The 21,025-nt window shown below is 36.5% G+C and overlaps 1 protein-coding gene across 4 annotated transcripts in view; it reads left to right on the top strand.

Moving 5' to 3' along the window:
* The first annotated feature begins 69 nt into the window (after nucleotides 1-69).
* The window catches only part of Alg8 (ALG8 alpha-1,3-glucosyltransferase), a 32,478-nt gene continuing 11,522 nt past the window's right edge, over nucleotides 70-21,025 (top strand). For all 4 annotated transcript variants that reach the window (XM_071616529.1, XM_071616527.1, XM_027942734.2 and 1 more), the window contains exons 1-5: nucleotides 70-181; nucleotides 6,798-6,876; nucleotides 13,318-13,511; nucleotides 15,785-15,894; nucleotides 18,141-18,208. In XM_071616529.1, the coding sequence (XP_071472630.1) occupies nucleotides 87-181; nucleotides 6,798-6,876; nucleotides 13,318-13,511; nucleotides 15,785-15,894; nucleotides 18,141-18,208 (546 nt within the window). In that variant the 5' untranslated portion in view covers nucleotides 70-86. The remainder of the gene's footprint in view (nucleotides 182-6,797; nucleotides 6,877-13,317; nucleotides 13,512-15,784; nucleotides 15,895-18,140; nucleotides 18,209-21,025) is intronic.

Below are 21,025 nucleotides of genomic sequence, written 5' to 3'. Positions count from 1 at the left end.
AAGGGCACCGCCGCGGAGGGCCTTCTCCGCATGCGCGGAAGGCCGGATGTGGCTCAAATAGATTGAAAGTGCGCGGTGCTGCAGCAATGGCGGCGCTCGGAACCCTAACGGGTAGTGGCAATTGGTTTTCTGCTTTGGCGCTCGGGGTGACTCTCCTCAAATGCCTTCTCATTCCTACCTAGTAAGGACCTGCACGGCCAGGGGCTGGGCGGGAAGGCCCCAAGGTCGGTCAGGGCGGGAGGAAAATGTGTGTTATATCCCTGGGTATGAAGAGAGATGTTGGGTCGTGGTCGCCACTCCACCTTTGCTAAGCTTCCCACTTCTGCGGTTGTTACTTAGAACTAGAATATAGCCCTGGCTGGTCCTGTTCAGCCCCGTTGCTGTCTGACTTAGGGCAAGTACTCTGAACTTTTTGAGCTTCAAGGTCCTCATCCTCAATGTGCAAATAAGTACCCACCTCCACCATTCATTAAACAGGTATTATCAGCTGCAATGGGGCTCCAGCTCTGTTCTAAGTCCTGGGGATGCGGTGACTTGGAGTTGGTTGGGGCAGACAAACAGGAAAGTTTCAGGTTGTGATAAGATATGAAGGATGAGGCCGCTGCGCCCGCCTGAAACCAAGCGGGGCTGGAAGATCCCGAGTTCAAAGCCAGCCTCAGCAAGTTTGCGAGGCCCTAAGCAACTCAGCGAGACCGTTCGCTAAATCAAAAAAAAAAAAAAAGGGGCGGGGGCTGGGGGTGTGGCTCAGTGGTTAAGTGCCTCTGGGTTCAATCCCTGGCACAAAAACCGCATATCAATTGTATAAATTAGTGGGTTTCACTGACAGTCTCATACACGCAAAAATTGTGATTTGGTCGTATCCAACCGAGGTGATCTTTGAGTTAAAATCCAAAGTATGAAAAAGAGTAATGTGAAAAAAAGTTCAGAAATGAGAAAGAGTAGGTCTTTCCTACAATAGGAGAGAATTCTGGATACCCTGAGCAGAAAGTAGCCTGTTGTCTAAATAGCAGTTAAGGAGGAAAAGTGGTGCAGGAAAAGTAGATATTAGCCAGATCACACAGTTAAGAAAACCATAGTTAGACTGTTGTATACAGAAAAGTTGTTTGCTGGGTCAAGACTGAAAGCATCAGAAGGGGAAACCACTACCAAATGTGGTATCTATACAACAGGTGCTCCGTATCAACATTTATTAACATTAGTTTCTGCCTTCCCTTTATCCACTTTCCTGGTTTTTTTTTTTTTTCCCTCATCCTTTTTCTCACCGCCCCTCAGGGTCTCCCACTTGTTAGTTTTAGGGTTTGCTTTATTGGTATCATTTTGATTTGAGTTCTTGATAATCTCTTGTTGGGTGTGGAAGAACTATATGTATAGAAATTCCATACTTATATATGTAATTATATAAGAATTGCAATATGGCAAAGTAACTTACAGGGGTATTGGTCACATGAAAGCAAATAAGAAACATCTTTCCATCTTACAAGCAAATTGGAAAGATCTTACTAAAATATAAGAAATTCCTTTCATAATAAAATGAAAGGGTTTTTTGGTTTTTTTGCTTTGCTTTTTAAACTATAGGTCTGTGTGTATAAGGTCATAGTTCTTGTTTTAGTTACTTCAGCCTAGAAATGTATCTTGAGTACTGCTGCAGGTCAAGGATTAAGAGTATTTGTTGTAGGAGAGCTTCCTAATTGAACTTTAAGTATTCACTCTGGCTATTTACTTATTTGTTTGTTTGTTTTTGTGATGCTGGGGATTGAACCAGGGCCTTGTGCATACAAGGCAAGCACTCTATCATCTGAGCTATATATTTTTTTATATATTTTTATTTGTTCTAATTAGTTATACATGACAGTAGAATGCATTTTGACATATCATACATAAATGGAGTATAACTTCTCATTCTTCTGGTTGTAAATAATATAGAGTTAGACTGGTTGTGTGGTCATATATGTACATCTATCTGGTAATAATGTCCAATTCCTTCTACTATCTTTCATACCCCCATATTCCCTCCCTTCCCTTCACTCCTCTCTGACTAATCCAAAGTATCTCTGTTCTTCACTATCCACCCACTTATTGTGAAAACATTTGGCTTTTGGTACTTTGGGATTGGTTTATTTTGCCTAGCATGATATTCTCCAGCTCCATCCATTTACTTGCAAATGCCATAATTTCATTCTTCTTTAAGGTCAAGTAATATTCCTGTGTGTATATATATATATATACCACATTTTCTTTATCCATTCATCTGTTGAAGGGCATCTAGTTTGGTTAAATAGCTTGGCTATTGTGAATTGAGCTGCTATAAACATTGATGTAGCTGTGTCACTGAAGTATGCTGATTTTGAGTGTTTGGGATATAAACTGAGGAGTGGGATAACTGGGTCAAATGGTGGTTCCATTCCAAGTTTTCTGAGGAATCTCCATTGCTTTCCATAGTGGTTACACCAATTTGCATTCCCACCAGCAATGTATGTATCCTTGCCAACATTTATGGTTGCTTGTATTCTTGATAATTGTCACTTCGGCCATTTATTAATCTTTACATTGCAGCCAAAGTACAATCATGTACCATAAAATGACATTGTTTTGTTCAAATGGACCACATATTATACAACTGTAACCCTGTAAAATTATATCATCTACATTGTGACCATCTTAGTTTATATGTGTACTTTCTATGATGTTTGCACAAATACAAATTGCCAAAAGATACGTTTCTCATCCTTGTTGTTAAGGGGTCCATGACTATAGTTACTTGCTATTTGGCATTATGTCTCCAATCTTGGTTTTTCATTTTTTTCCAAATACCTTTTCAGTAAGTTAAAATTACTTTTGTTCGTCTTAGTTTCTTTGATAAATAGAAAAAAGGTGCTATGGTTTGGGGATATAGCTCAGTTGGTAGACTGCTTGCCTTGTATGCACAAGGCCCTCGGTTCAATCCTCAGCACCACAACACACACACACAAAAAAAAAAAAAAAAGGAAGAAAGGAAAGAAAGAAAAAAGTGCCACAAGGCTAAAATTCTCCCTCTTTGATTTAGATTTTTGTAATGCTTTTATGAATATTTATAACTCTTCATTTGTTTTTGTTCAGGAAACATTTCAAAAACATCTACTATATTCCTACATTATAGTAAACAGAACACTAAAGTGAAAGACAGTTTTTTTGCTCAAATTGCTTATAGTCAAGATGGGGAAACAGACAAGTTCTGTCAAAGACTTATGGTTACCAAAACGTATCTCTTCTCACAATAATGGCAAAATAATTATAAACCTAATGAGAAAGGATATCAGTGTATGAGAACATTCAGCAGCCTTTGAATCTGGTAGAAGAGTGATAACTGATTTAGCAACACAAAGGGACCTTCTACCAGCATGCTTGCAGAGGACAGACAAGAAAGGAGTCTATATACCTTAAAGAACTCTAGAGGGCTTCAAAGTTTGAGTATATGGGATTCGAAATTGGAAAATTGGATGACAGTCAATATACTTTAAATTTTTTTTTTTTTTTTTTTTTTTTTAACTGTGGTTCAGGGGATCCAACCCGGTCTTTGCATGTGCTAGGCAAGCACTCTACCACTGAGTTATATCTCCAGCTCAACAATCAGTATACTTTTTTTTTTTTTTTTTTAATCTGCAGTCCTGTAATACTGGACTATATTTCCCTTGTAAGTGAGATTTCTCTCTGAGGACAGTAAATAGGGAAGTCTGGATTCAGAGTTAGCAGATTATATGGAAGGCATAAGTAAGATAAAGGGAAGAAAATGAAGATTAATTGGAAGTCTATACAGAGTGGTCAATCTCCCACATCCCATTCTCCACCCCACTGTTATTCCCTCAACTAAGTGCAGAAGCAGAAAATCAGGTTGTTTTCTGGGGAAATTGAACAACCCCAGAGAAAAGATCTTTTGGGGATCTGCTACTAAAACTTAGCAGTATATCTAATTATCATAAAGTGAAGCCTCCAACAGTATCCAAAAAGAAACAAAATAACAGCAACCAAAACAACAACAACCAAAAAAGGGAAATTGAGGTAGTACAACTAAGAAAATGTCCCCACACTCCCTCATGTCTTCTAGATGCGCTCTTCAGAGAGAAAAAAGATAATATGGATAAAGACAGAAAAGATGCTATAAAATAGAGATGATGAGAGAACGGAGTACTTTAAAAAGGAAAATGTAACTGGGCATGGTGTCAGACGCCTGTAATCCCAGTGACTCAGGAAGCTGAGGCAGAATGATCGCAAATTTGAGACCAGCCTCATCAATTTAGCAAGGCCCTAAGCAACTTAGCAAGACCCTGTCTCAAAATATAAAAAAGGTTGGGGATGTGGCTCAGTGGGAAAGTACGCCTGGGTACAATTCTTGGTACCAAAAAATAAAAGTAAGTGTAATTGCCAAAATTAAAATAAAAGGAATAAGAGAAAAGAATAAAATAAAATGTAAAGGAAAAGAATTAGAAGTACATTGTAGAATGCCTAACATTCAACTATAAAATTTTCAGGAAAAAAAAATACACAAGACAGGAGAGGAAATAAATAATAAAATTTCCCAGAGCTGAAGGACACTTAAGTGCCCAGCATAATGAATGAAAAAAGGCCCTCACCAGAACATCAGTTGCTAAAAATTTTAGACTGCTAAGGATAAGAAGACAAAAAACTTCCAGAGATGAAGTGAAAAAATGAGATATCTGCACATCAACATTTATTAGTAAAAAACAATGGAGAAAGTTTTTAAAATTCTTAGTAGCCTAGAATTCTATACCCAGTTAAGTAAAATATATCATATGTATGAATCATAAATGTATATCACTGATTTTTACAGAGTTAATTTATCAATAAAGAATACATAGGGCCAGGTGTGGTGGCGCACACCTGTAATCCCAGCAGCTTGGGAGGCTGGGGCAGGAGAATCAAAGCCAGCCTCAGCAAAAGCAAAGCACTAAGCAACTCAGTGAGACCCTGTTTCTAAATAAAATACAAAATAGGGTTGAGGATGTGGCTCAGAGGCCAAGTGTCCCCTGAGTTCAATCCCTGATATCAAAAAACAAAACAAAAAGAGCATCTAGGGCAATAAGCAGAATTTTATCAGAAACCCCACATGCTTCTCCTTTCACTTCTCTGTCCTCATCAAGGATATTGGTTTTCTGACCTTTAACTCCATAGGTTAAATTTTTCCTGTTTTTGAGGTTTATACAAAAGAAACCATTCAAATGTTCTGGCTCCTTTCACTCAATGTATGAGTTTATAGTTGGTTCATTCTCCCCCACCACCCTGACCCCAGTACTGAGGATTGAACCCAGGGGTACTTTATTTTTGAACTGCACACCCAGTCCTATTGTTTTTTTATTTTGAGATAGGGTTTTTCTAAGTTGCCTAGGCTGGCTTTGAACTTGAGACCCTCCAGCCTTAGATCCAAAATCACTGGGATTACAGAGATAACATTGGGCCTGGCTTATATTTACCATTTTAGAAATTGGAACTGAGGAATTGTTAAAGCACAATATGCAAGTACCAATTCTAGTAACTGTCACAGTAATGACATCACATTATGTAGTCTCTGGAATACCACTGCATACTTGTGAAAAAAGGAAAGTGAAAAAAAGGACAGATAATATCTGAATGTTATGAAAATAAGTTTTGTCCTACAAACTTCCTGAAAGGGTCTCCTTGGGAGTCATACTTCAGGAATTGGTGCCCTATAGTATTCTATTATATGGATATATATGATAGTTTAACCATTCTACTGTTCATGGACATTTGGATTATCTCCACTTTTACCTGTTGCAAATAATCCTGCTTTGGAACATTCTTAGGTCACATAAGTCTTTTAGTAAGAACATCTATAAATATATACCTAAAAATGAAATTGCTATGTTATCAGTTCAGTGGTGATTTTGAGGAATTGCTATGAAATTTAGGTGAGATTATCTCAGGAATTTGGGGCTATCTCTCTCTAGAAATCAAGAAAAAGACCTAGATTGTATATTGCAATTTGTGAATCCTTACATGACAGTGGAACTACTATCATGTGAACAAGATTGTCTAGAGCAGAGTACTTTGCTTTAGAAGCCCCAGAACTAAACTTAGGGGCACATCAACATTTACCTGATAAGTATGGAAAAGAAAAGCCTGGAGACTGAGAAAGGAGTGGCCAGGAGACTTAAGACAAAGTTGTTACTGTGGAAAGGTGTAAAACATTGGAAAACAAACTGAGCTGTGAGGGATAATCTGTTGACTTTGGTGAGTGGATATTCAACAAGAATGCATTGATCCTATCCAGGTGTAAAGTACTTTCTAGATATGGAGGGGCAGTACAGTGCAGACAAAAATATTCTGGAGCTATTTGGATATATTTATATATAGTGACAGGGATGTGGATGCAGTGAAAAGATAGGACTAGGACCTTTTTCCACTTCCTCCTCATCCTTGAGGGTCCAGCTTTTATGTGAGGCTTTCTCCAGAAAATTAATTTTGTTAGAATTGTTTGTGAGCAATAGAAAGTCACTTCTGAGGAATGGCCTGGGAGCCTCCTGTAAGTATTTTTTCAGCCCTTTAGATAATTCTGAGATCCTTTTCACTGATTTCTAGATCTCCCAACAACTTTACAGAAGGTCAGGCCTTGTGATGTACAGATAAGTGAGGTTTTTCAGGATTATGTAATGCCTGTTTTTGTCTTTATAGGATAGTGAGCTGTGACTGTTTAGGGGCTGTTGATCCTTTTAAAAGCATAATAAGAAAATAGAATTTATTAAATGTTTCAAAATCTCATTTTATTCATCTGATTGCTTTGGTAGCCATTCTACAGATTTTGAAGTACACCGCAACTGGCTTGCTATCACTCACAGTTTGCCAATATCACAGTGGTATTATGAGGTAAGTTTTAATTTTCATGTCTTTTACTTCTTTTAAGATGATATGTAAAATCATGTAAATATTATTCATATTAAAACAAGTTTCTGGTGCTGGGAGTATAACTCAGTGATAGATAGTTTGCCTTGTCTACCACCACAAAAAGAAAAGAAAAGAAAAAAATATATTAAAAATAGGGTTTTATACAACATAGATCTAATTAATCTTTACAAAAATTAATTGTGTGGTGGTGCATGCCTATAATCACAACCAACCCAACAGGCAGAAGCAGGAGATCAAAAGGTCAAGGCCAGCCTCTACAATTTAGCAAGACTAGTCTCAAAATAAAAAGAGCCAGGCAGGGCTGGGGTTGTGGCTCAGCGGTAGAGTGCTTGTCTGGCACGCACGGGACCCTGGGTTCGATCCTCAGCATCATGTAAAAAATAAATGAGTGAAATAAAGGTATCGTGTCCAACTCTTGTAAAAAAAGAGCCAGGCATAGTTGCATATGCCTATAATCCAAGTAACTTGCAAGGCTGAGGTAGAAGGATCTCAGGTTCAAGGCTAGCCTTGTCAACTTAGTGAAGCCCTAAGCAATTTAGTGAGACCCTGTCTCAAAATAAAAAATAAAAGGCAGTGGGGTGGGGGGCGGCGCTGGAGTTGTGGCTCAGTGGTAGAGCACTTGCCTTGCACATATGAGGCACTGGGTTTGAACCTCAGCACCACATAAAAATAAAATAAAGATATTGTTTCCACCTACAACTAAAAAAGTGTTTAAAAAAAAGAGAGAGAGAGAGAGATAAAAAGGGCCAAGGATGTGGCTCAGTAGTAAAGCACCCTGGGTTAAATCCCTAGTGCTAAAACCATGTGTGTGTGTGTGTGTATATGTGTGTGTGTGTGTGTATATACACACATACATGTTTTATATATGTTTTTTTCCTCAGTTCTGTTCTCTGGAACCATTAGAATCCCCTTACTTCAAAATGAGATTCCCAATCTATAAATTGTGAATTATATCATCTACCTCTCTTTTTTTTGAAGGAACATTGGATTAGGAAAGAAGAAAAATTAAATTCTAGGCCTGGCTCTATTTATATAGACAGAGACAAAATATTTCATGTCTTGGACCACACTCTTTCACCTGGCACATGGGGATTTAGAATGAATCATTTCTAAGATCCTGTCTATCCCTAGTATTTTGTGATTTTATGTGGAAAGGAATAATTAAAGGTAATATGTAGGTATCATGTAATATGCAAATAATTCTCTCCTAATACTTCTAGAAACCACATCTGTGTTTTTATTTCTGGATGAATATCTAAATTGCATGTGGTACTTCATGAAAAACAGACATCATCTTAGAAATATTCTAATCAAAAGCTGTAGTTTGCCATCAGGAAGGACACCCTCCCCCCCATTTTTGACAGTACTTGGGATCAAATCCAGGACCTCTAACTGCTAGGCAAGTGTTCTACCCCAGAGCTACATCTTTAAGCCCATTAGTAATTTTTAAGTTGAGTTTTCAGAAATAGCTTTTTGGGTTGTTTTGTTTTTGTACTCTGAACAATTGTCCTATATGAATAAGTTTATTCTCACATGATAATACTTTACTTCACATGATAATACTTTATTTCATAGGAATGCTGAGGAACTTTAAATTATTGCATCAGCAAGAGGTATTTCAGTCTGCATGTATGGATACCAACTAGAAGTAGTGTGTAGACTAGTAGTCTAGAATTTGGGTAGTAGCTTCAGACTGCCTGGATTTGACTTTCAGCACTGCTTCTTAATGACTGTGCTGGGTGATGATGGGCATGATATTTGACCTCTCAAATCCTCAGTGTTCCCAATTATGAAATAATGTAAATAATTGTTAAGTTGAAATGAATAAAACCGTGAAGCATTTTTAACACAGTACTTGTACAAAATGCTCAACAAATATTTTTAATCAATTATTAATTAACATCATTAATGTAGTGACTCTCAGCCTATAAATGAAAAGGCAGTCCCCTATCTTGCCATTTCTCCTTTTTTTTAATATTTATATTTTAGTTATAGGTGTACACGATACTTTTATTTTTATGTGATGCTGAGGTCAAACCCAGTGCCCCATGCATGCTAGGCAACCGCTCCACCTCTGAGCCACAACCCCAGCCCTGCCATTTCTCCCTTTTTGACTGTTCCTTCTCAGTCTCCTTTGCTAACTCTTCTTTATCTGCACACCCCTTAAAAAGCTAGTACTCCCTGGAATTCTTTTTCCTTTAATTCTTTCTGGGTATCCTTTCATTTAGTCCTATAACTTTCACCACTTCCCATTATCTTAAGACTTCTAAAACTGTATTTGTGCCAAAGGTATCTCCTAAATCTGTTATAGAAGAGGTTTATGCATGTTCTTGGCAACAAAAACCAACAAGAAGCAAAACTCAGTGGTTTGGCAGAGACTCATAGAAGGAGATAAGGCTGGAAAGATATGTGCACTGGATCAGTTAGGGTCTTATATGTCCCAGGAGAGTAGATGTGTGAAGCATGGATTGCTTTATGGAGCTCTTCTTAACTGGCCTCAAATTAAATTGGTCAGTTGGTTAGAAGAGACACCAGAAAGACCCTTAATAGGGCTGGGGTTGTGGCTCAGTGGTAGAGCACTTGTCTAGCATGTGTGAGGCACTGAGTTCTATTCTCAGCACCAAAACAAATATATGAATAAAATAAAAGTCCACTGATGTTTAAAAAAAAAGAAAAGACTCTTAATAAATAATTGTTAAATGAACACATTTCCTTTGAATCTTTATATGTACAAGTTATGTGTTCAGTATTTGAAGAAATATCTTTGTTGTGGTAGCTTCTTCTTCTTCTTCTTTTTTTTTTTTTAATCTTTATTTACTTATTTTTAGGTGGTGCTGAGGATTGAACCCAGTGCCTCACACATGCTAGACAGACATTCTACCACTGAGCTACAGCCCTAGCCCCTGCAGTAGCTTCTTGAGCTAATAATGCATTTGGAGTCAAAAGACCCAGATTTGTGTTTGATTTGAGTTTGGTCTCCAGCACCTCTTAGTTAAGTGATTCGGAAGAAATTCTAGCTAAAGCTGCATTGGCTTCCCAAAACTTATTTAGCTAAGAAGATGCCCTTAGATAGTAATCCTTGAGGTTAAGAGGCCTTCTGGGCCTACTTTAGGAAATCTTTATGTGGATTAGGGGTTATGAACACAGAGTCCCTGAGTAGTGTGAGATGATTAGAGACAGTAAAGAAAGTATAAAACTTTATTTTGAAAAAAGTGACTGTCTCAGGCAGAACAGTGTCCTGATTTTTTTTTTTCCGGGGGCGGGGAGGTGGCTGGTACTGGAGATTGAACCCAAGAGCACTTTGCCATAGAACTATGAACTATATCTCCAGCCATTTTTTATTTTTGAAACAGGGTCTGGCTAAGTTCTCAGGCTAGGCTTGAATTTAGGAAACTCGCAATGCTTCTACCTTAGCCTTCCTAGCCATTGGGATTATATGCCATGGTGCCCAACCCAAATTCTTTTAATGCTTTCCACTTTAAAAATATATAACTATGTCAGTAAAATAAGACTGGAAAAACATAGACTTCCAATAAAATTAATGATTCTTTAAGAGTAGATTGAGGGCTGGGTTTGTAGCTCAGTGGTAGAGCACTTGCCTAGCATGTGTGAAGCACTGGTTCGATCCTTAGCATCACATAAAAATAAACATATAAAATAAAGGGATTCTGTCCACTTACAACTACCAAAAAAAAAAAAAGTAGATTGAAGGACTTTGGACATAGCTTAGTGGTAGAGTTCCTCTTGCTTAGCATTCATGAGGCCCTGAGTTCAATCTCCAGTACCAAAAGTGAAAAAAGAGTAAACCAGGTGTGGTGGCTCATGCCCTTAATCCCAGTGACTCAGGAGGCTAATGCAGGAGAATTGCAAATGTGAGGCCCTAAGCAACTTAGTGAGACCCTGTCTCAAGAATAAAAAATAAAAAGGGCTGGAAATATAGCTCAGTGATAAAGCACCCCTGGATTCAATCCCCAATACCAAAAAAAGAAAAAATTAAAAAAAAAAAAAAGTAGATTGAGGTCTGTCATTTGGAATGTAGCTGGAAACTGCAAATGTTAATGAAATCTAGATATTGTAGACATCATTATTATTGTAATTTCTTAGAATTACATGAACAGTAATTTCTAAACTTCTTTGGATTGTCCTTATCCTATCAAGAAATCATTTTTGAGCACTGTCTACGCAATGTGTCTTTATTTAAAATTATAAAGACAATGCTCCATTAATACACAATTAAGATAGAAATTTTGGTGGGAGATACTGGGGATTGAACTAGGGGTACTCAACCACTGAGCCTCATCCCTAACCCCATTCTGTATTTTATTTGGAGACCGGGTCTCAATGAGTTGCTTGGTGCCTCACCGTTGCTGAGGCTGCTCTGAACTCTCAATCCTTCTGTCTCAGCCTCCCGAGTGGCTGGGATTACAGGCGTGCACCACCACGCCCAGCTAAGATAGAAATTTTTTTAAAATATGTTTTTAGATGTTGGTGGACCTTTATTTTATTCATTTCTTTATATGCAGTATTGAGAATCGAACCCAGTGCCTCACACATGCTAGGCAAGTGTTCTACCACTGAGCCACAACTCCAGCCCCTAAGATAGAAATTTTTAAAGGATGAGACTAAAACATAAAGTTTCTAATTTTTCTTTAGTTCAGTGGCCTGTTTTGTTTACACCCCACATTGGAGACTTGGAGATAGAGAAGGATATTTCATGAAGTAGAACTTAATGGGTGGGTTCATAGCCTGAATGCTCTGACAGAGCTCCTCTGGTTTTGCCTTAGCTTATCTGTCTTCTCATTTTACTCCTACAGTAGGGAGCAAACAGGTTAGGACTAAAGTTTCATTTATTTCTCATTGTGAGTGGAGGGCCTGACTGGGCGTACATGAGGCCCTAGGTTCAATCCCAGCACCATGATAACCAAATAAAGGTCTGGGGTTGTAGCTCAGTGGTAGAATGTTTGTCTAGCACATGTGAGGCACTGGATTCAATCCTCAGCACCACATAAAAATAAAGAAAGAAAGTATTGTGTCCATCTAAACTGAAAAAAATAAATAAATTTTAAAAATTTAAATAAAAGTGAACAGAAAGGGTGCTAGAGATATAGCTCAGTTGATAGAGTGCTTGCCTCGCATGCACAAGGCCCTGGATTCAATCCCCAGCACCATAAAAAAAAAAAAACTGAACAGAGAACTAACATTTTGTCTGAGTCTCTCTCACCTCATTTTTTATCACAGAGAGACCCTGAACCGCAGTCCCTTTGGGCAGCCAGTTAGTATTCAGTATACATGTAGTGCACTTCTAAATAAAGAATAGTTTCTCATTGAAAAGAGCAACAAGTGATTAATATCTTCACCTCTTCTAGGTACAGGCCTTAGTTTGAGTTTTGGGGACAATGATAGTAATTTTTAAAATAAATTTTATTTTATTGATTGATGCCTGGGATTGAACCCAGGACCCTGTGAATGTTAACCACGCACTCTACCACTGAGCTACACCCCTAGCCAATAGTAATAATTTTAAGTGATAATAATATTATTATGTTTGTATCCAGCTTAATACCATATATATAGATTTTATAACTTACAAATAAGAGCATATTAGGTAAAATTATATGTAATTATATATACACATGCATTATACATATATTTATATATACATATATTATAATAATACTCATAATAACCACATGATGTAGATACTACCATCCCTTTTGTATAGGTAAGAAAAATGGAGATTTACAGAAATCTAACAAAATATAATATTCTGAAGTTTATATGTTTTTCATATGATCTATAGCTTTATTTACTCATTAGTTCACTCATTTAACTAATAGTTATTGTTAATAATTAATGTATCCAGCACTTAACTCAATTCAGGATACAAAATGACAAGGGGTGGTTTCTGCTCTCAAGGATCCTATAACCTACTGAAAAAAAGTAAATAGCGTTTATGTAGCATTTTGTTGTTTAGAAATATATTTCACATATATTACCTCATTTAATCTTCATAGTATCTCATGTTAGAAGTTGGGGAATTGAGTATGTCAGACAGAAATTGAACCCAAGCTGAAGAATCCTTTGTTATTCTGCAGCTCTGCTTACAAGGGGTAGAATTATGTCTGAGCCATGTTTATTATTTCAAGGCTTCAGGTTAGTTTCCTTTGAAGTATAGCTGATTCTATACAAGGAAATTGAAGACCATATGAAATAACCTGGAAGACAAGTTTTAGTGTTCTGCTCATTCTTAGATAGGAATTGCTCTACATATTTAGGGCATTATTTTAAAAGCAGTTCATTTCATTCATTCATTAAAAGGCCAGAAAGTATAAAGGTTTTTAATTCTTTATATCTTTGTTTATTCAGTTACTTAAAATGTTTTATCTTCAATTTTTATCACAGGCAACTTCAGAGTGGACCTTGGATTACCCTCCTTTTTTTGCGTGGTTTGAGTATGTCCTGTCACATGTTGCCAAATATTTTGATCAAGCGATGCTTAATGTTCATAATCTGAACTACTGCAGCTCAAGGACCTTATTTTTCCAGAGATTTTCTGTCATCTTTACAGATGCACTCTTTGTGTATGCTGTCTACGAGTAAGTGGGAAATGTCATTCTATGTGGAGGGTATTGAAGAAATATAGTATTAAATAGATTAACTTATTCCTGATTTAGAGGAAACAAAGCTCATATAACAGAATACTGTGAGTAAGTACATGAGCAGTCTAATGTAATCTTGCAGAAGAAATTAGAATGAGGTCAGGTGGCAAGGCAGAGGTAGAAAAAGAAATTGTGAATGTTGTAGGGGGAAAAAAGTAGACCAAGTGGAGTTCCAAGACCATTTCTCCCAGCCAGAATATCTCCACATGCTTTTCTTTCCTTCCTTGCATCAGGCCCTCAGAGGCTTTTATGGCTGCCTTGTTCTTTGGGATGCACATAAACACTGTGCACATATAATCCATTGTGTTCATCACCAAAGTCTGCTGTTAGAAGTTTACATTCCGCTAAACTCAAGAAATCTTAGTACTTTTAGTTGTTATTTCTGGATTGTTTTCTTCATGAAGACTCTTCTTTATGTTAACCTTTTTATATTTTATATCTTACATCTTATAACTTAGTTTTAAATAAATATTCATATATAGTATATCTTGCACAGTGACTTCCAAATATGTAAGTTTTCATTTAAAGTTGGCTTCCATCCTTTCATAAAACTTAAATCTGCCAGTATGATTGTGACGGAGCAATAACTAATGTCCGTTCAGTGACCCTTGGCATAAATGGATCCTTTCTAATAGTGAGACCCTCTAGACTGAACCCTTGTCCCAGTCAGGAAGAGTCCCTTGGGAATGTGTTAATCTCTGCTTTTCTCATTGAGTAATTCCTGTTTGACCTCCTTTCTTTCACTCTTTGTGACTTGGCAAAAGTTGGAAGGAAGATGATTTGTAGTATACTCCTTTTAACTCAAAATATTTGAATTCAAGCTCTTTCCAAGAAAAGGAGAGGGAGCAAAATTAATTTCAAAGTAGGGAAAATAGTTAAATAAAAGCATCAAAATGTATATGCCGATTCCCAGAACCAGGCACTGTGGGTAGATTATTAATTTATTTAATTTTCTCAATTATTCTAAAAGGTTACTGTACCTATTCATGAGGAAGCTGAGTCTTCATCAAGGAAAAGCAGTACCCTCTTTAACTGTCTCTATAGTTTTTTTGTTTGCTTTGGTACTAGGGATTGAACCCAGGGACATTTAACCACTGGGTCATATCCCCATCTCTTATTATTTTTTATTTTGAGACAAGGTCTTATTAAGTTGCTTAGGCTGACTTTGAATTTGTGATCCTTTGGCCTCAGCCTCCCATGCTGCTGGGATTACAGTCACCACCATGCTGGGCCCTTTATTGTTTTTAAAATTAGCTGATATTCAAACGTAACACATTTTTAAACATTTTCATAAAATAATACATCTTTGACAAATTTTGGAAAAGCACTCATACAAACACAAAGTAAAAATGACCCTATTTTCTCCCTTCCATAATTGTTACTATTAACATTTTGATGTATATTTGGTCTCTTTGGGGCCTTAATATATATATATATATATATATATATATACACACACATATATATGTATATATTATATATGTATATACACACACACATATTACATATATAATACTATATATATTACATATATAGTATTATGTGTATATGTTATATATATATATATATATTTTTTTTTTTTTTTTTTTTTTTTTGGGGTGGTGGTGGTGCTTGCGATTGAACCCATGTGCATGCAAGGCAGGTACTCTACCAAATGAACTATATCCCCAGCCCTTACTATAATTTTTATAAAATAAAATAAAAATGGGATTATATTTTTTATTACCTTTATTGTTAATATATCACAACATTTAAATAGCATACAATTTTACATAAAATTTTTATAAAATTATTATTTGGACAAGCAAGAGTCTCAAGTTTGCTACTCCATTGGGGTTTGTGATTCAACCCAGGGGCTTGCACATGCTCTACCACTGAGCTACATCCCAAGCCCCTGCGTTTTTTTATTCTGAAGGACTGAAATAATATGTGTACTTTCAGTTTTCAAAAGACTTATTTTGGAGTTTTAGGTGACTTTTAATTTTATTTTTAATTAAATGAAGACTTCGATTAAGAAGAACATAGCTGAGAAAGACATGGAACCAACCCTGAGTTCTTTGTCTCTGCTGCCACCTTTATAAGCAACTAAGAATAGCATGGACAGTTTGTCAGTAATGGCTTGTAAAATGTACCATAGTGTACTCTGCAGAAGTATCGTGATGCTCTAGTGAAAAATCAAAGTTTTCGTTTCATTCCTGATGAATCAATAGGTGCTGTAAATGCATCAATGGAAAAAAGGCGGGTAAAGAACTTACAGAGAAACCAAAGTTTATTCTTTCAGTGTTACTATTGTGGAATTTCGGATTGTTAATTGTGGACCGTATCCTTGATACTCTGTGTAATATTTTCCTTATGTCTTCTAAAGTATACTAATAAGATTAAATCTTTTAATAATTATGATTTCTAAATGTGAACTTATTTTGAAAATTGGCATCAGGTGAATTAATGGGCTTCTAAAACTATGCTTTCTGCCCTTTATTAGTGGACTCTGGCTGTTGGAACACTTTGTCCCTGAGAAGTTAGTGGTAATATATGAAAATCTCTTAAACTATTCTTAAAGAGCTATGGATGTGGCTCAGTGGTAGAGTATTTGCCTAGCATGCATGGAGCCCTGGGTTCAATCCCCAGTACCACAAGAAAGCAAAATCAGTAAAACAATATGCTGATACATACATGAGAGTGTGTGTATATTGTATGTATACTCACATATATGTGTATGCTCAAATTTGTCAGCTGTCTTTTTTCTTTTTAATTTGGCACTGAGGATTGAATTATATCACCACATCCAGCTGTCTTGATTAATTAAATGGTACTGAGGATTACCACTGTGCTACATCCCTGGCCTTTTTTTTTTAAAAAAAAAAACAGGGTCTCACTAAATTGCCCAGCCTGACCTCAGAGTTGCAGTTCTCCTGCCTCAGCCACTGGTATTACAGGCATGTATCACCATGCCCAACTGTTAACTGTTTTTAGATTAAACTAATATATATTAAATAGTTTATAACACATTATACTAAATACCTCTTATAGGAAAGGATGTTACATGTAGGAGCAGCCAGACCTTCATGCTTTCCTACCATTTTGGCTTACTACCTATTAACAGGCAAAATTCTTAAATTCAGAGGATCTTTATGTAATTAAAATCCTAATGATAGAAATCTAATAGTTTGCAATTTTCATAAAGGTAGACTGGTGTAGAGAACACTTGGACTTTGTTTTTAATCTGACCTGCACTTAAATCATAGTTATGTTGTCACTGTAGCTTTTAGGACCATGAATAGTCTCAAAAAAAAAAGGGTTAGAGGTGTAGCTCAGTGGTAGATTGCCCTACCACTAAGCTTCAATCCCTAGTACTACAATCAATCAATAAATGGTAATTCTGAATACCTCACAAATTCATTGTGAAGCTTAATAAATAAGATTGAGTATGTCAATGGAATATTACTCAGCCATAAAGAAGAATGAAATTATGGCATTTGCAGGTGAAAATATGGACCCAGAGACTATCATGCTAAGTGAAATAAGCAAATCCCAAAAAAACAAAGGCCAAATGTTCTCTCTGATATTCATATGCTATCTCACAATAAGCAGAGGAAAGGAAAAAATAGATGTTAACTGGATTAGACAAAGGGGAATGAAGGGAAGGGAGAGGAAAGAGGGATGAGAATGGGAATGACAGTAAAATGGATTGGACATAACTTTCCTGTGTTCATATGTGAATACACGACCAGTGTAACTCCACATCATGTATAGTCCCAAAAATGGAAAGTTATACCCCATGTATGTATAATATGTCAAAATATATTCTACTGTCATGTATAACTAAAAAGAACAAATAAAACTTTTTTAAAAACATTTATTCTTTAGTTGTAGGTGGACACAATGCCTTTATTTAATTTTTATGTAGTGCTGAGGATTGAACTCAATGCCTCACTCATGCTAGGCAAGCGCTTTTCCTCTGAGCCACAACCCTAGCCCCCAAATAAAACATTTTTTAAAAGAGATTGTGTATTACTTCAAATTACGTCAAACAATGAAGTGCTGCATGCTAGCAGCCTTAAATGGCTATTAGGTACCTCCATTTTTCAACCCTAATTCTGAAAAACGAAACAAAATGTAAACTGGTGGGTACACACCTGTAATCTCAGCAATTCAGGACATTGTGGCAGCAGGATCACAAGTTTGAGGCCAGTCTTAGCAATTTATCCAGGCCTTGTCTCAAAATTTAAAAATAAAAAGCACTGGGAAAATAATTCAATGTTAGACTACTTGCCTCTGGGTTCAATCCCCAGGACCCCACAAACATCAAAACAAAATAGAAACTTCTTGCACCTTAGCTGATGACCGTTAAATTAGGAAAAACCATAGGAAAGATTCTGTTTTTCTTCTTTAACATTAATTTTAGAAGATTTTTTTGATTCTTTATGGAAAACATTTATGAGAAGTCCAAATTATTAGTAGTATATTTGTCTTTAAGGAAGCATTTGCAATTTCTATATTCATTTGGCGGTCACTGTTCATTATGAATTTGGGGTCTTCTGATGTGTTTCCTTGACATATATCCAGATATTCATTTCCAGTACAATGGATTCCTATTTGGATTAATGCTGCTCTCCATTGCACGGTTATTTCAGGTAAACACAAAGTGCCTAATTAGATTTTTCTCCCTTTAGTTTATTGCTTATGAAGACAACATTGTAGTGGGTAATTTATTTGACCCCTTGCTTAGGGTTTCCAAGTGCTATAGACATTTTTATTGGGTATTCTCAAAAATTCCATGTTCTCTTTTGACAGTAATTTTCTCCATCTTACAGATGAGAAAATTATACTCTAAGAACTTATTAAGAGTGTGGGAGGCTTGAATTTAATTTGAGTTCTATGTTAGGTTGATACCATTTCCATAGGAATGAGATCTCTAGCAGTTTTTACAGTGTGGTAACTATGATGGTGGTGCTTTACCATAAAAGCTTGTAGAATAGTGTAATGGAAAATAAAAGACCTGGGTTGAAATCCTAATTAACACTAATGAGCACACAAGTGCATTGGCTGTTTTCAGATTCGTTACATAGGATGCCTGACTAAGGCTACCTTACAAGCATTCTGTGAAGTTGTCTTAGCTATTATCCTTCTTTTATAGAGGAAGAAATCAGAAATTCAGATTTCTAGGTGACTCTTCAGTTCTGGAATTGATATTTAGGAATCTCCCAAGGAATTTTCTTAAACCATCAGGTTTGAGAATCACTGCCCAGGGACAAGTCATTGAACCATCTTAGCCTTTGTTTTCTCATCCATAAAATGAAACTTACCCCTTGGTTCTTTTTTTGTAAAATGGAGTTTCCTATCACAGGGACTTTGGAAAGATCAAATTTGGTATCTGTTTTAAAGTACCTTGTCAGCTGTAGGGGCTGGGTGTAGCTCAATGGTAGACTGTTTGCCCAGCATGTGCAAGGCCCTGGGTTTTAACAACAGCACCACAAAAACATAAATAAAAATTTAAATAAAGTTCTTGGTCAACTCTAAATGCCTAGATAAACATTTTGGGTGGGGGCAGGTACCAGGGATTGAACTCAGGCACTCGACCACTGAGCCACATCCCCAGCCCTATTTTGTATTTTATTTAGAGACAGGGTCTCACTGAGTCATTTAGCATCTTGCTTTTGCTGAGGCTGGCTTTGAACTTGTGATCCTCCTGCCTCAGCCTCCCGAACAGCTGGGATTGCGGGCGTGTGCCATTGCACCCAGCTAGATGAACTTTTTAGCAATAAAAAGCCACAAAGTGTGTGGAACATATTGGTGTTCAGTGAATAATCAATTATTGGATGGTTGTTGAACAAATGAACTAAAATTTGACTGTAGAATCAACTAGACTTTATTTGGATTTTAAATTAAGTTATGAAATTGGTGAAGAGAGATGTGGAAGCATCCCATTCTATTTCCTTATTATTCCTAAACTTACCTATTCTAGACCACACCTGATAAAACAGTAAGAAAAGGAACTTGGCCTTTTATGGTCCCTTTGGCAGTTTCCCTTACTGAACACCAGGACCATTACCACATTTGATCCTTCCAAAATTCCTGTGAGGTAGGTAGAATTCAGACTTCTTTAATTATAGTTAACTTGTTTTTATTTTGGTTGGGGTTTTGTTTCTTAATCAAAATACCTGTATTTCTAGGTAGTTTGTTAGGATCAAGTGCTATACCTGGTACCTTCAACCTATAACAAGTTACCTGATATGTAATAGTAATATAAGATTTAGCCAGGGATGGTGGCATATGCCTTTAGTCCCAGCTACTTTGAAGGATGAGGCCCGAAGATCTCTTGAGCCCAGGAGTTACAAGACCAGCCTGGTTAACATTGCAAGGTCCCATCTTTAAAAAAAAAAAAAAAAAAAAAAAATTAAATTTTTTAGTATAGCATCATATATATTCATACTCTTATTCCCAATTCCTCTTTGGAAATCCACGTATTATAAGACTTTTTAAGGGGTGAAAGTAATTGAATTCTTTTGGCTGTAGCTCCTTAGGGAGGATTTGTAGTATGTTGTTACTAATGATACATCCTGTATCTCAAGCATCAGGCTTGGTACTTAATAAATATTTGTTGAAATAATGAATTTATGAACCCACTAGGCTAAGTATTAGAATCACTTGCCTTTGTACTCCTCCTTATATTGCCTGTAAAATATTTACCTTCAATTTTAGAACTTTTTTTTTTTAACTGTACTACAGATTGAATCCAGGACCTTACACACACTATGCAAGCATTCCACCACTGAGCTATATTCCCAGAGATATATTTGTATGATTTAAATTTTCTATATAAGACATAGCTCAATGGTAGAGCGCTTGCCTGGTACATGTGAGGCCCTGGGTTCCATCTTCAGCGCTGCGAAAAAAGAAAAAAATGAGGCAGTCATACAGAAGTAGAGAAAATAGAACAGTGATCTACAGATACACGTTAGATTATTTTTAAATATATCCCAGATAGCATATTTCGTTTATATTTTAGAATATATTTATTTGAAAATTGACATTGTTGGGCTGTGGCTCAGTGGTAGCGCACTTGCCTAGCATGTGTGAGGCACTGGGTTTGGTTCTCAGTACCACGTATAAATTTAAAAAAAGTTCTATCAACAACTAAACATAAAAATTAAAATAAAAAAAAAATATTTGACATTGTTTTAGCTGGATGCATAGAGCAAGTCTGTAGTCCCAACTATTCAGAAGGCCTAGACTAGAGGATCATTTGAGCCCAGGAGTTCAAGGCCAGCTTAGGAACATAGCAAGATCCCCATCACTTCAATAAAACAAACTAACAAAGTATTTTTTTTTTCTTTTTTGTGGGGTGGGGCACTGAGAATTGAACCCAGGGCTCACATGTGCTAGGCAAGCCTTCTACCGAGTTAAATCCCCAGCCCTTTTGTTTTCTGAGACTGGTTCTCAGTAGCCCA

The sequence above is a fragment of the Marmota flaviventris genome, chromosome 9 (genome assembly GCF_047511675.1).
Source record: "Marmota flaviventris isolate mMarFla1 chromosome 9, mMarFla1.hap1, whole genome shotgun sequence".
In the NCBI taxonomy this organism is placed as follows: domain Eukaryota; kingdom Metazoa; phylum Chordata; class Mammalia; order Rodentia; family Sciuridae; genus Marmota; species Marmota flaviventris.
Note: the sequence above shows the minus strand (reverse complement) of the source record. Positions and strands in the feature narration are given on the sequence as shown.